At 42.5% G+C, this 16,823-nt stretch overlaps 1 protein-coding gene across 2 annotated transcripts in view; it reads right to left on the bottom strand.

Moving 5' to 3' along the window:
- LOC147711410 (cGMP-dependent protein kinase 2-like) overlaps positions 1–16,823 on the bottom strand; it is a 2,360,133-nt gene that overhangs the window by 854,045 nt on the left and 1,489,265 nt on the right. For both annotated transcript variants that reach the window (XM_086922130.1, XM_086922129.1), the window contains exon 10: positions 4,799–4,900. In XM_086922130.1, the coding sequence (XP_086778256.1) occupies positions 4,799–4,900 (102 nt within the window). The remainder of the gene's footprint in view (positions 1–4,798; positions 4,901–16,823) is intronic.

Raw genomic sequence — 16,823 nt, 5'->3', positions numbered from 1 at the left:
GTGTCTGTAAAAGCATCTTTCCATTGAACCCACCCTGCCCCAATACACTACAGGCTGTCTGGGGAGGGGGACAGGAAACCTATTGTCCAGGCCTCCCTTGCCGGAGTTTTGTCCAGCTGCAGGTGGTCAGACGCGAGTCTGTGGCAGCAGCATCCATTTTGTGATGCTGAGGCTCTGTTTAACTTTAACCGGGTAAAGCAGTAACTACATGTCTTCTCCCTCTAGAAGGGTGGAATGCTACCTTCGCCGCCAGGACTGGCGGGGTAGTATTCCAAAGTGTTTGACACCTTACACGACATGTTTTGATAAAGCCAAATCAAAGTTAGCCTTAACCGTGAGGATTATAATGCACTTAAGAGTATATGGTACAGCTATATCATAGAACAGCTATAAGGACATGGATGGTTCCGAAAGCTGCAGAAGGGCTCAGCTCATGCTAGAGCACCCTCTCACATAAAACCAAGCAATCTGCCTTTAAGATTGTCAAGGCCTGCCATAGGAGTGACTTATAGGTATATATGTGTCTGTATATAAGGTTAGATAGAGGTATACTATATCTAAGCAATGGGTGAATAAACCACCTTGCCCAAGCTGAGTGATCAGGGGTGGCATAATACATGCTGCAGCCCCTGGTAGGCCTTGGATGCACCTAGGCCTACCAGGGGTGTACCTATTTACACTTTACAGGGACTCACAGAGGTGACCTAATACCCAATCAGGTAGGTACCTAAAGTACATGGTATCAATTTAGAGAGAGAACAGCTGAGCTGTGGGTCTGATTAGCAGGCCCACAGCCACACTAAAGTCGAAAAACCAGAGTATCACAGCAAAAAGTGGGGGTGACCATAGGAAGCAGACCATACTCTCCTACAGTTGCTATCTTCTAAATCACTTTTTATCTCCTCAAAAACGGTCACTTGGCTAATTCCTGTAACAAAGGTTTACAGAGACCAAGTATTAACCCACCAAATACATGCCGTTATAAAACCACCTGCATCTTTATAATACGACACTTACCCTTTCATGAGGGTACTGTTCAAGCCTTTCAATAGCTTTGTTCGAAAGGAGACTGCTAGGGTTCTTTTTAATTTGCCCTAGTAGCCCTTCTGGCACCACTCGTAAATTCTGGGGGACGAGATTCGGACCTGTAAAATGAAAAACGGGTCGAAATATACATATTTATACTGGCAGTGTTAAGAGAACCACAGTGCGACACAGTCGGCCAATGTGAGCGCATCTGATAGACCGACTAGGAGTAAGATTAAGGGCTGTGAGTTAGGTTTTTCCTTTCAAATAATGAGGACAACAGTACTCACGTTCAATACGTATATTTAGACCCGTTTTTCATTTTACAGGTCAGGAATTAGTCAAGTGGCCGGTTTTGAGGAGATACAAAGTGATTTTAAAGATAGCAACCATTCCTAGTGGGCAGCTTAACAAAGGCCCCCCATGTGAGTATGTATAATTAAAATAAGAACATGTGTACTTGAGGAAGTAATGGATTATTAATACTAATATACTTCAACAGAAATGGATTGACTCATCTACACATAGATGGAAGTTTGAAGTACCATCTAATAGTAAATACCCTGATCCTCTAGTGAATTACTGAAAGAGGGTAAGAGATTGACATACATACCCAGAAGAATACACAATATTGGGTTTTGTAAAAACATAAGATTAATGGAACAATAGTGAGGAATTGTCTAGATGCTGAATATATATATATTTTTAATATAAGGGTAGTATAACACCATATAAGAAAGCTGGTGTCATGTTGTAGACATGTTTGTCTAATTTGAGGTATTTCCACTAAACATCGTCCTATACAACCATTGGAGTAAATATATAGATCTTAGGATAATATTAAATACATATGTGATTATATGAACACACATAAACTATATGAGATTAATTGTATGTTTTTATTTTTAGATTTATTTTATGAAGATTCAATGTTTTTATTGTTCTGTCCTGAGGAAGGTGTTTACACATAAGAAAAAGACATAAAAACGTGTCGACATAAGGACCAAGTTGCTATATTGCTGTGATTGTATTTGATTTATTTGAACTGTAAGAATTATGTTATCGAGGAGTTTGTGAAACGAACATTATTTGATGTATTTTGGAAAGGAAGATACTAGCTATGTTTCACTTATATGAAATATTTGTACGTAAAAAAATGTTACTTTTGGAATAGTATATACATGTTGATGTTTTTAACTGCACCAAGTAAAATGTTTTGGACTATATACAAATCAAGTTATGTTTTTTAAAATAAAATAACGGAAGTATATGATTCCACGTGTTGAGACATATGTGTTTCTATAACTAAATTTCCAATGGTTTATTGTATATTGTTGTGATCAATCACACCATAAGTTAACAACACAGAAAGGAAAAAGTTTGATTATTAGTCTGTGTGCCTGCAGCCTGCAGGGATATGTAGTCTCCCGCCTCTTCCACAGTAAAGTGCTCCATGCCACTAGTAGAAACAATTTTGGTCTCTACTATCTACTTATTTTGTACTCCTAATAACTCAAGAAATTTCCAGAGATTCCCCCAGCAAATGAGGAAATCCCACAATTCTAACACTATGAGGAGGGGTGATTGTACCCAACAGTTTCATAATGAGACTTGATGGGGCCCACCTGCAAGGTATGTGGCGGGGCTCCCTCCAGACTCCATCAGGCGCTCTCCTGCCATGGTGCTGTGCTGAGGGGGGCCCCTGGAGCTTGGGCCCCCAGCACTGCAGGGGTTGCACGAGCCTCTGTTAAACTTCTGGCACCCATCGCTCCCACAGTATAAGTCTTCTTGATAATTATTAGAATTATTTCTTCGGGATTTGCAAAAAAACATGATAAAAAGGAAGTCTAGCTGATTTCCTGGTTGTGTGATGGAACAACGCATGCCTCAGCAACGCATGCCTGAACCACGTGGTCTTAACCATGATCGCGTCTTTACCACGCATGCCTTTGGGGCACAATTTTGTGGTAAAGACATTATTGTTAAAGGGACATGTGTGGTAAAGATCACACTCCTGCCCCTCTGCCCTGAGTCCTCAAATTCGGCCTGCAGTTAATTCTACCCGACCGAGACCTATAAACTACCCCAACCCCCTATCCTGATCCTTAAAACCTGATTCACTAGCCCCAAAAAAGAACTCTGACCACAGCACTCCTTCCTGAGCCCTAAACCTAGCCCCACCCCTAAAACCTACCCCCACCTCCCCCATCCCAACTGCCCCTTTATCCTAAAAACTGCCATTTTCCTGTCCCCTGCCCAGAGCCCTAAAACTCAGCTCCCTAAAAACGACTCCGACCCCAGCTCCCCTCCGTGAGCCCTAAAAACTGCAGTGCTGCTAGATGAAACATTATTGTGTAGATCCTACCAATCTGTAGGAACTGCCCATTGTGTGGCCAACAGGATATGTTGGCCGATTAACCAGTTAGCTCACAGTGCCACCGTAATCCCCCATAACCTACCGGGGAGTGAATGGGTTTCTGGCAACCCCTGATAATGGCAACTCTGATCCCTCAGGAATCAAGGAAATATTACGGAACCTTTCGCTCAGTCACTCGTGCTTACTTATTCTCAGAGAAATACACAGACAATACACAGTGGGACATTTTCAAAAATATTTATTGAAACAATGCGTAAATAGTGGATATAGCACTACCATGATGCTAACAATGTATATATGTAGGCATAAAGCATGACAGTAATCTAGCGTACTGCTACTATGCAGACCCTACTCTAAGTGTACCTAGAGTGTGTGTAGGTGTAGTGCCAAGAGTCCCCCTTAATGGATGATTCAAACCTGTTACCTGATGGGATGGAGTAAAGGACCCCGTCTTGGTCACAAACTAGACACCCCTCACAAGATGTGAGACCGCTGCACAGTGACTTCCCAGCATGCAAGGACCCTCAGAGTCAGTGAAAGTAACTGCTCTACTAATATGTCGGGATGCTCATCTTTTATAATAAAAAGCAGCCTTGCGATGTGCTCACAGATTAGTGATGTTATGGATATGTGTAGATAGCCCTGTCACCCCGTGGATGAAGTAATTGATGACAGTTGTAAGTAGGGCAAAGCGAGACCTTGTACATGATGTTCAGGATGCTGTGATAATGTTGCGCGAAGCTATATTTGAAAACTATTTCAGTTTCAGAGAAACTAATCCATCATTGTCGTGCATGCAAATATGTGCAAAAGGTCACCACTGGAAATGTTATTTGTGAGGTCAATGTAAGAAATAAGCTGCTTCGCTTACATGTGCCTAACTATATATATATAGTACATCAGCATGGTGGTGCATGCACTGCAACACCGATTAGATTCACGAATACCTGCTAAGGCAAATATCATTAATGGCATCTACCACTGCCAGGGGTCGTGAGGGATTAGTATGGTAATAGCAGGGATCTGGGCCATGGCAGAGGAGGTAACCTTCCAGGGCTATAGGAGGGTCTTAGAAGTTAGAAGGCTAACATTCCTGTTATAAATGGCATATACCACCATATGCATTCAGAGGTAAAGAAGGTAGTGCTTAACCCTGGGGTGGTAGAGGAGCATGAGTGGAACATGAATTTTAATCACCACCAGTCATTTAGAAGATATTTTCCTAAAATATTGATGACGCTTCAGAGCCAGCTGCTACTCTTTCTGTTTACGTTACTTAGAGCAATCTAAAAACCCTCAAATTGGATACATAAACCCAAATATAGAACTATACAACATAACACAGAACAGATAACTACATTGGTTTCTTAGTAAAATGCAGGCGGAACTACTTACCCAGCTTTCCTGCGATCGTGGTCGTTGAGAGCTAGTTGGTACACATAGTCCCGCAGGTAGGTCTGTAGTTCCTGGTATGTACCAACCGTTTCATTGAATGTACTAGATGGAATGTTGAACAAAAGTCAAAGAATTAGCGATGAAAGAAGCTGCCATCTTTTCATACATACATACATACAGGTTGGGTACTTTGCTAAATAACGGATCGTGATTAAATGGACATAGAAAAGAGATATGGATAGGAATAATAGGCAGGCTTAGGGAAAGGGAGAAAGCAATAAGAAAACCACTGATATATCATCACTACATTTTCCCAGTACAGAGTGCTCAACAGAGAGAATTTAAATAGTACATACTAAGTCCCAGATTTATTAAGACTTTGCACAACTGCAATGTAACACAAAGTGATTCGGTGCAATGCATTGGTATGTATTTTCCAGCGCAAAAGGCATTTTGTTCTGGAAAGATGCCCTTTTCTCTGCCGACTAAAGCACTTTGCACTGCTTGACGTCATGGGGGCATTCCAATGCATGGGATAGTTCTGGAATTTCCAAGCACAGGAAATGTTACTGGAGGGTATGCTTCCAGCACAAATCCTATGTTAGACATAGAACACACCACTGCGCCATGGCACAAGGCTGTGTGTTCATAAAGGCAGCCTAATTAGAATGTCTGTGCAGAGGATGACAGCAGCAACAGGCCAGTTCTACTATATATGGCTCTGCACTGTTTTTCCACCTCCACAATCAGAGCAGCTAATTTGGTAGCTGCGATGTGAAATATTAGTAAACCTACCACTTCGTTGTCTAGTTATGGAGCAAACATGTGCACTCCACCTGACCTATAAGATGCTAGTGCATTCGCGCGATGGAGCACACATTTTTAAACATTCAAGGTGCTTTTTAGATTATACGATCTGATAAAATACAATAGAGAAGCCTACACTTTTCCTTAGTGGTTTGATAATTAAATCTCAAATGGATCACTGGAGATTTTTTAAATATCAAACTGAACGGCAAGACACCAAATATTAGGTGTGTGGATTTGTGTAATGAACCAGCCATTTTCTGAAACAGGTGCATTAGCAGATTGAAATGGGCTTTCTTAAGAAAGGGCCACCATAGGGAAGAGACAAAGGCAGAAAACGTACGCACACAGGGGTCAGTGCGTAAATTACAAAACAAAGTTTGCCGTATTGTAAAGTCTTGTGCTGAGATAACTACAAGGGTCGTGGAGGCTGAGGAACGTATCTCCGGGTTAGAAGACTCATTGGTAAAACAGCAGTCGGCCATTACAGAGTTACAAAAGACTAAAGTGGATATTGATTGGAAGATTACAGATATGGAAAATAGATCAAGACGTAATAACCTCCGTATCTTGGGTGTACCCGAAAAGTGGGAGGGTGATGATGTCAGACAGTTTGAGGTGGAAATGTTCAAAGAGGCCTTCCCTGATCTAAAAGACTGGAACTTGGAGACGGAGGTTATTCGGGCGAATAGATTCCCTTTTACTATAGGTCCAAGAGTGGGTGGGTCTGTTGGAATGGTACACCCTTGTGCAATTCTAATCTGTTTAAATAATTATTTGCTACGTGAAGCACTATACGATCTTGCGAGGCCTGACAAGCGGCGGTCAGGCAAGGGCTGTGAATTTTTTGTGCGTCCCAATTTTTGTCCTGCTACAGTGCAGCAAAGGTGGAGGCTGTGGCAACTAATAACAGCTTTCCAGGGTAAAGGAGGGCAGGCCTTTTTACTAAATTCCACCAAGTTAAAAGTTATCTTTAAGGGAACCACTAAGTATTTTACATCTGAGATAGCCGCACAAGATCATTTGAAGACAATGAAAAATAAGTAAGCGACAACATAAGATTAGTTAGAACATCCCTTGTGACCAGTCAGCAGTCTAGTTGTCCCTTTTTATGTTTTTAGGGGTATATTATTTTACAGCGTTTTGCTAATATGTATGCAATATTATGATATTATGATAAGGGAACTTATGATGTAGTACATACAGTATATATATATATATACAGTATAGTAGCTGGCAGGGCCTCTTTTTGATGGTTTGGGAGACGTAAGATGCAGGGTGCTGTAAATATTGTAGATAGCTAGTTGGTAGTATAGAAGGAAAGAGGGAGGAAGGGAAGGGATAAAAAAAGGGTTGCGGGCGGGGTCAGTTCACAAACACTCCCCATCACTGAGGACATGGTCCTTACACCTCGTTTTGGGTTGGGGGGCTGTCTGGATTTGGGTAGGGGTTGGGGGGGTAGGGGTGAGTGGAGGAGTGGGAGGGGCTTGGGGAGAAAAAGGAAAATAAGTCATGAATACATTTAAAAAAAAGGAAACAAATCATGAGTACATTTTTTTGAATAAACAACAGGTGAATGTGGCACAGGGACAAAATGTATGGAGAATAGATGACGGATAAAGAGATCCGACTATGCTCTTTGAATGTTAGGGGCCTAAATCACCTCAATCAAAGCAAAGTGTGGCAAGTGAATTACAGATGCTTCAGTGCGATTTAATGTGTCTATATTGCATGGGCCAAGAGAAAAGTGTTAGCAGAGCTGGGGTATAAGGTCTTGATATGTACTGAACAATCGATTACATCAAGGGGGGTAGCTATTCTGGCAAAAACACAGATGGTCACCTCTGGTAGAACATTAGCTGATAAGTATGGAAGATGGGCCGCAGCCGAGTGTGTTTTGGGAACATTAAACTTTATAATATGTTCTATTTATGGCTCAAATTGTGAAGAGACAGCGGTTTTAGAGCTACTTAATGTTGAGCTGGCGCAATGGCCAACACCGCTTATAATTTGTGGCGATCTCAACATTCATCTTGCTTCTAACTGTGTTGGCAATCCAAATTATAGGTCTACTGGTAGAAAGCCAAAAGTATACAAGGCTCTTAAATTACTTGTTGAAGCACATGGCCTGGTTGATGTCTGGGATTTTTTAAGGGGAGAAAGCCCAGGGTATACTTTTTATTCATGCCCGCATCAAAAACTGGTGAGGCTGAATTATTTTTTTGCTCCATCCCATCTCTTGAAGGATGCTAAGATACAAGTTTATCCGAGGGTTACTTCAGATCATGGCCCCCTTGTATTGAATCTTGCTAGTGTTTTAATACCCTAAATACCGCGTTGTTTTTCATTTGATAGGAAATTACTATTAGATGAAAAGTTCATTATTTATATGAATAAATGGATTGAAAATTTCTTTCGGATTAACTGTGGGAGTGGGGTAAACAAATTTATTGTGTATGGTTAATCAAAACCTTTACAATATTGCAAGTATTAAAAATGAGTTCAAACTGTTTTTTTTTAAATAAAAAGTGCTGTTACATTCTGTAATGTCCTTAAACTTTGAAAGAAAAAGTAAAGAAAAAAAGAAAAGATAAGAAGCAAATATTGCTTAGTCAGTTTTCTTGGCCGTTAATTGTGGTTCATGCCTTCTGTTTTGTGCCATAGGTCACAATTTGTTCGGTTTTCTGTATTAGAACGGTCACCTTCTGTAAACATCTGGTGGCCCTGCAAGCTGTCTGCAACTGGTCACTGTTCAGTGCTAACATGACTGCGGGCCGACATGTTCTGATTTGGGATAAACGAAATATATACAATAAGTAATGACGTCTCAGGTTGGCCAAGGATGGACAGATGCACAGTATATGAGTCAATGTTTCATCTGATTGGCCACAGAGTCTACAGAGTGATGTCGGCCATGATTGCTTCCATGCAGGGGTTTGATCTTTTGAAATGTAGGTTCCCATCCGGACTCTTAGGAGCGTTTGTTGAACGGCTGGGGTTATATGGGTGACTAAATAAGGTTGCGGTGCACATTTCTCATACAAACCGAGCACCATCCAGCCATGTTTTTTCTTTGCTAAGGCAGCTTTGTCTGTCGTCCAGGATTTTAATTTTGCTGCACTGTTGACTACTTTTTTAAAAGCCGCAAATGTGTGGTTGCTGTTCCATACATCTCGCATATTGAGGTTTGTCAGTGCTTCTTCAAGTGCTAATTTCCAAGGTTTTCTTGCATTTGTTTGGTGGTTTATTTCGGACCAGCAAAACTGTGGGAGTGCAGCTGTTGGATATGTGTCGGACTCTTTTAAAGCGGCCTTTAGGGGTGAAGCTATTAGCTATGGTCTGTATAGGGAAAAACAACTTAGTAGTATTCTGCAGGCACTGTACCACGCACTGAGGCACGCAGAAGAAACGCTCATGTTGGCTATACATGATGGGGTAAATATCGGAGATTTTGCAGCAGAAGTTGCTAGGTGCAAGGCCAAAGTAAATTTGCACTGGAGTCAAGAGGCAGCTAAAAAGCACCTAGTGAATCAACAATTGAATTATGAACACGGAGAGGCAAGTGGCCGATGTTTGGCACAAAAGGTGGGAGTTAAGGAAGCAGCTCAGAGAATTAGGGTAGTTTCTGATTTGAGGGGGAACCAGGTAGAAACTGAGGTAGGGATATTAGAGGTTTTTAAAGATTACTATGAAGTATTGTATTCTGGAGTAGAATACGATCATCAAAAGGCTGAGCCTCTGCTACAACCTTTCTGTGAGCGGACTTTAGATGAGAGTGAGGTGGAGAAGCTCGAGGCACCTATAACTACGGATGAACTAGAAAAAGCTATAAATGAATTCGCAAACGGGAAGGCAGCAGGGCCTGATAAAATACAGTTGGAGGTGTACAAAACTTTCTTTGGTGTCCTGCAGGGGTATCTGTTAGAAATATGTAGAGAGGCTTAGGCTGGCTCATCTCCGCCAACCTGGGATGAGGCAACCATTGTTGTCTTTGTGAAAAAAGATAAGCCTCCAGAGATCCCTACTTCATACCAACCCATATCTCTGCTGAACGCAGATGGCAAAATATATTCAAAAATACTAGCGACTAGACTTGCGGGGTAGTAACAAAACTGGTATCAATTCGATAACATGGTTTTATACCTAAGCGGGGAACAACAAATCATGTTAACAAAGTGATAACACGTTTGGATTATGCGAACTGTAGAGGGGAACTATTTAGCCTTATTTTATTAGATGTCGAGAAGGCTTTTGATCATTTTTGTTGGGGGTTTTTGTGGGCGATTATGTGTTGAAGAGGGTTTAAACAGCATTTTCTTTCTGTTATACAAACACTTTACCGCAAGCCAGTTGCTAGGATTTGTATATTGGGTCTTGAGTCTAAGCCATTTTTTATTTCGCGTGGCACAAGACAAGGATGTCCTTGTTCCCCTTTACTTTTTTCTCTCTATATTGATCCATTTTTTTAAATGTTAGAAGATAGCCCCAGGATAACTTCAGTTAGATTGCAGCAAGATCAATTTCGCGTCCCCGCCTATACTGATGACGTAGCCGTAGTAACAACAAATCCAGCAATGGCTATGCCTGAAATAGAGCAACTGGCGTTACAGTATGTGGGAGCTTCCGGTTACAAGATGAACTCCACAAAGACACAAATCTTATGCACTAATATACAAGCATTTGTGGATCCAAGGGTAGTGGAGGAAGTGGTCTATTTGGGGATCAGGATTCGGGTTTGTCTGAGGGCATTGGTCGAATCTAATTGGGGGCGTTTGGTATCACAGATTCGGAAACAATTGGATTGCTGTGAGTGCCTCCATCTGACTATGGTGGGAAGACGCAATGTTCTTAAAATGCTGATCTTGAAGAGAATATTATACTTCTTTAGGGGAGTCCCCTTAGAGATTCTGCGAAGCAGCCCTGCTCTGTTGCAATCGATCTGATCCAGATTTATATGGGCGCAGGGCAAAGCACGCAGAGCAATGCGGTATATGGTCCTACCCAGGGAACAGGGGGGTTGGGATGTTCCCGATTTCACGCTGTATTATTACGCATGTATGATGCAACACATGAATATACTTTTGACCGGGGTTGAACCAGTAATAAAGGCGGAATCCCCCTCGATTTATCAAATGTTGTTAGGCAGTGATGCCAAAAATCGATTGTTTATCAATGTGGATGGGAGCTACTATAGGCGCACTCGATTCAAGGTAATCATTGCTGCTATATGGACAGTGGTAAAAATAAAGTACGGGGTGGAGAAGATATCGCGGTACACGCCATTAACCATAACTACTCTTTTTCCATTGGTCTTTTGTGACCGGAGGATGTTGAAATGGAGAGATAAAGGGGTGTGTACAGTTAGTGATTTATTTTTGGTAAATGACATGAAATCTTTTGACCAATTAAGTGACCAATTTCATTTACCTCAGGCTGATTTCTTTAAATATTTACAAATTCGAGATTATTTTGTAAAAGCCTGATGGAGAATCCAAGCTAATCCCCTCGTAGAGGCAGTTAAGAAAGGCTCACGGATAGGTACATTGTATGCTTTAATGTTAGATACATTAGATAATGATTTGGAAGCTCAAAATCTTAAATGGGACAACCGATTGGGGTGTCAGGGCATCCAACTGGAGTCTTCCTTAGAACTGGCTGGGCGACTATTCATGTCAGCAAATTTGCACGCCCAACATTTCAAAACAGTGTTTAATTTATATTATACGCCAGCCAAATTGTCTGATTGGGGCTGTGTGGATGGGGCAAGTGCTTTTGTTGTGGGACCGAAGCTGCTGATATTGTACATGTATTTTATTCATGTAGACACTTATCCACATTTACAGGGCACATTGAGACATTTTTGACTGAGATTTTGGGGGCGCCTATACGATTATCTGCCACCCAGTTTCTGTTGGGAGTTGAAAAGGGATCAACAGTTGATATCTTACCTATACATTTTGTATATCTGATTTTTCTTGCTACTGCTGTTGCAAGGCTTTGTATTGCACAAATGTGGCTATAAAAGGACCCCCCATCTTTTGAGTTATGGCGGGCAAGGTTTTTGTCAACTTTTAATTTAGAATATAGCCTCTCTGCTGTGAAAGGCAGACGGAAAAGGAAATTAGGTTCCCAGATATGGAGGGCAGTTATGAATTATATGGAGATATAAAACTATAGCCTTGTGCTTCTGTTTTTTTCTATTGCATTATTTTTTCTTAGCCACAAGGATTATATTCCTGTTCGCTAAACAGAAGAATCTATAACAAGACTAGCTGTGATTAGTTGTCTGTAATTATTGGTTACTGGTATCTGGGACTAATCTGTAATCTGGATATGCAATACTGTTCTCTTTTTTCTTTTGTCCTGTTTCTGTTGTGAAACTATTTTTTTCTCCTTTTTCTCTTTTTGAGAGGAATTATGGTATTTTTTTATGTATGAATGTATTTGTACTCATGGACTTTAATAAAATACATTAAAAAAAGGGCCACCAACTGTAGAATGCCTTGACACTTTCTGTGAGACCTACCCTCATTGTATGAAATGTCTGATGCACTGTTCAATACAAATTATACCTGCATGTACACACTTAGCTCCAAGAGCTAAGAACTGAATATAACAAGCATTTGAAATGCATTAGGTCTCGCATTCATGCGAGTTTGAGCTATTGGCACTGTAAATGAGAATGTCTTTTATTTATATTTTGGGCTTTAAAACATAAATAAAAGGCACAGTCATTTACAATACTAATAGCTTAAACTCTCGCAAACCTGAGACCTATTTGCATTGCAAAAAAGGGCCTTCTCGGCTGCATGTAAGATTGTAAATATCAGAGGAAGAGGCCGGCCTGCAAAGTCTTCAATGTAGTGATAAATACTGCAGTAAAGAAGATGAATAAGTGTTACAAATTACACAGACACAAAAAGTGAAAGTGAGAGTTACACATGATCTGAGCTATAAACACTAACAAGGCGCTCCAACACCTTTCGCTCTGTCGCTGCTCAGGAGTTAAAGTTGGAGGGCGGCTATTTCCTGCCCTCCCTGTGATTTGAGAGAAGCAGTATGGCATTGAGTAATTTCATTGCTATCTTTGGCCTAATAAAAAATATTCCAGCTGTACTAGGGCCCTGACTTCACCCCCTGGTGCAGGGCTGGCTGTGCTTTATGGCAGGCATGGAGTGAGGGAGGGATGATCTCGGCTGCAGCTCCTCCCTGGTACAGTGCCCCTGCTATTACCAGTGAGCGAGAGGTGCTGAAGTGGTGGTACTGAAATTGGTGGTGTTGGTTTTGGTGGGGGTGGTATTGCTGGTGGTGGTATTGATGGTGGTGGTATTGGCAATGGTGGTATAGGTGGTGGTAGTATTGGTGGCGGTATTGGTAATGGTGGTGGTGGTATTGGTGGTGATGGTACTGGTATTGGCGGTGGTGGTATTGGTGGTGGTATTAGTAGTGGTGGTATTGGTATTAGTGATATCGGTGGTGGTATTGGTGGTGGTGGTATTGGTATTGGTAGTGGTGGTATGGTGATGGTGGTGGTATTGGTGACTTTGGTGGTGATGGTAGTATTAGTGGCTGTGGTGGTGGTGTTGGTGGTGGTGGTATTGGTGGCTGTGGTGGTATTGGTGGTGGTATTGGCGGTGGTATTGGTAGAAGTCTTATTGGTGGCTCTATCCAGGCTCTCGGAAAAGTTTCACCAGATAAAGTCCGGCTCTCCCGAGATTCAGCACCACTTCATGGACCATACAAAGCAGAAAAAGTGATACTTCCCCACTTGCTTAAAATAATGATTCAATCCATGGCTATTGGCTTTGTCCCAACACCTTGGAAGCATGCCATGGTGAAGACTCTATTAAAAAAACTGGATTTGGATGATTTGGGTGACTAAACCCCACATATCTCTGCTTCCAGTAATCATTAAAGCACTAGAGAAGCATGTTAATTCAGTCATCTCAGACTTTTGGGAAACTAACAGCCTTCTGCATGCCACACAAACAGGATTCCGACCTCTTCATAGCACAGAACCTGCACTGCTGGCCATGGTGGAGGAATCTAAAGTGATCCTTGATCAAGGGGGCTCAGTGGCCATCATCCTCCTAGATTTAAATTCAGTGTTCAACACTGTGAACTTTGACATACGAGGGGAGACACTCAGGAGAAGAGGTGACTTGGGTAAGGCACTTAAATGGAGCCAGTCCTACCTAGAGAACAGGACCTTCCAGGTTTTCTCAGTTAAAGCTACTTCTAAAGTTTTGGGACTCAGCTGTGGAGTCCCCCAGGGATCCTCCCTGAGTCCCACATTATTTAATGTGTATATGCAGCCACTGGCGGTTATCATCTTGTCTTACGGGATAAAAATTATCACCTACGCAGGTGTCACCCAGCTGGTAATCTCCCTTAACGGCCCTCGTAACCCCTCTTCCAACTTGGAAGCCTGCCTGGAAGAAGTGGCTTCATGGATGGAACACTCCTGCCTTAAACTGAATGGGGGAAAGACCGAACAAATTCTTCTGGGTAACACCTCTGGCCGGAACCTCAAACAAGTCTGGCTTAACTGCCCGATACCTGTCTCCCCCCCAAAGACCAAGGTAAAAATCTTGGGTGTTTGGCTGGGCAGCTCCCTTAAATTAGAAGACCAAGCAGTAAGAGTACCAGGAGCATGTTTCGGCGCTATGAGACTTCTGTGCAAGAGTCTCCTCCTCTTGTCAATAAGTGCCAGGAGGATCCTGATACAGGCCCTGGTCCTATCACGCTTAGACTATAATATACTCCTTATACCTTGGATCACCCACTGCAACGCTAAGGAAACTCCAAGTGGCTCAGAATTGTGAAGTCAAATTAATACTGGGGGTACCAAAAATCAATTCAGCCAAACCAGCCCTGAGAACGCCAGAGTCAAATTTAAGTTTCTGTGTATAGCCCATAGGACATTCTGGGGTAGCTGCCCAGATATCAATAGACCTCTTATCACCCCTTATTTCCCTCAAAAATGCCTCCGCTCTACCCAGCTCCACTTGGCAGTTACCCTGAAAATGTGTTTACAATGTGGCCAGACTGTTGAATGCAATGCCCTCCTTCATTTGAGTGAATCCCATCTGCTTCCCTTCAGAAACTTCTTAAGACCTGGCTGTTCCAACTACCAGTTGCACAAAGTTTGCCGTTAAACCTCTGTCTAGACGCAAGCGCTGGGATGCCTTCAGGTAGCTACGCACTTTACAAAAGCTAATATTAAAAATATTTTTGGTGGTGGTAGTATTAGTGGTTTTGGTGGTGGTGGTGGTGGTGGTATTCGTGGTATTGCTGGTGGTGATGATGATATTGGTGGTGGTATTGGTGGTGACAGTGGTGGTATTGGTGGAGGTGGTGTTGCTGGTGGTGGTATTGGTAGCGGTGGTTTTGATGGTGATGATACTGGTGGTGGTATTGGTGGTGGTGGCTTTGGTGGTATTGGTGGTGATGGTGGTGGTATTGGTGGTGGTGGTGGTATTGTGGTGGGCGTATTGGTGGTATTGGTGGTGGGGGTATTGATGGTAATGGTAGTGGTAGCATTGTTGGTAGTATTTGTGGTGGTATTAGTGGTGTTGGTATTGTTATTGGTGGTGGTGGTATTGGTGGTAGTGGTATTGGTGATGGTATTGATGGTGGTATTGGTAGTGGTGGTGGTTTTGATGGTGGTGTTATTGGTTGGGGTGGTGGTATTGGTGGTGGTTTGGTGATGACACTAGTGGTATTGGCGGTGGTGGTATTGATATTGGTTGCATTGGTGGTGGTGGTATTGGTGGTGGTGGTAGTATTGGTGGTATTTGTGATGGTATTGTGGTGGTGGTATTGGTGGTTGTATTGGTGGTATTGGTGGTATTGGTGGTGGCATTGGTAGTAGTGGTGGTATTGATGGTGGTATTATTGGTGGTATTGGTGGCGTTATGTTATTATATGTTATGTTATTATAAGCTTATAGAGCGCTATATCACCCAGGGGTATCTAAGCGGGTGGTGTATTGGTGGTGGTGGTGATATTGGTGGTGGTATTGGTGGTATCAGTATTGGTGGTGGCATTGGTATGGTGGTGGTGGTATTGGCAGTGACATTGGTACTGGTGGTTGTGTTATTGCTGGTGGTGGCGGTATTGGTGGTGAGGTATTGATGGCAGTAGTGGTGGTGGTGATATTGGTGGTATTGGTGGTGGTATTGGTATTGGTGGTATTGGTATTGTCAGTGGCATTGGTATTGGTGGTGGTATTGGCAGTGATATTGGTATTGGTGGTTGTATTATTGCTGGTGGTGGTGGTATTGGTGGTGGTGGTATTGATGGCAGTATTGGTGGTGGCTTATTGGTGGTGGTGGTATTGGTGGTGGTGGTGTTGGTTGTGGTGGTATTGGAGGTAATATTAATGGTGGTAGTAATGGTATTGGTGGTGGTGGTATTGGTGGCGTTATGTTATTATATGTTATGTTATTATGAGCTTATAGAGCGCTATATCACCCAGGGGTATCTAAGCGGGTGGTGGTATTGGTGGTGGTGTATTGGTGGTGGTGGTGATATTGGTGGTGGTATTGGTGGTATCAGTATTGGTGGTGGCATTGGTATGGTGGTGGTGGTATTGGCAGTGACATTGGTACTGGTGGTTGTGTTATTGCTGGTGGTGGTGGTATTGGTGGTGAGGTATTGATGGCAGTAGTGGTGGTGGTGATATTGGTGGTATTGGTGGTGGTATTGGTATTGGTGGTATTGGTATTGTCAGTGGCATTGGTATTGGTGGTGGTATTGGCAGTGATATTGGTATTGGTGGTTGTATTATTGCTGGTGGTGGTGGTATTGATGGCAGTATTGGTGGTGGCTTATTGGTGGTGGTGGTATTGGTGGTGGTGGTGTTGGTTGTGGTGGTGTTGGCTGTGGTGGTATTGGAGGTAATATTAATGGTGGTAGTAATGGGATTGGTGGTGGTGTTATTGGTGGTGGTGGTATTGGTGATGGTGGAGGTATTGGTGGTGTTGATATTGGTGGTGGTGGTATTGGTGGTGGGGCATTGGTGATGGTGGTTGTATTGGTGGTGGTATTGGTGGTATAGGTGGTGGTGGTATTATTGGTGGTATTGGTGGTAGTATTGGGATTGGTGGTGGTGTTATTGGTGGTGGTGGTGGTATTGGTGGTGGTGTATTGGTGGTGGTATTTGTGATGGTGGAGATATTGGTGGTGTTGATATTGGTGCTGGTGGTATGGTGGT

The sequence above is a fragment of the Lissotriton vulgaris genome, chromosome 5 (genome assembly GCF_964263255.1).
Source record: "Lissotriton vulgaris chromosome 5, aLisVul1.2, whole genome shotgun sequence".
Classification (NCBI taxonomy): domain Eukaryota; kingdom Metazoa; phylum Chordata; class Amphibia; order Caudata; family Salamandridae; genus Lissotriton; species Lissotriton vulgaris.
Note: the sequence above shows the minus strand (reverse complement) of the source record. Positions and strands in the feature narration are given on the sequence as shown.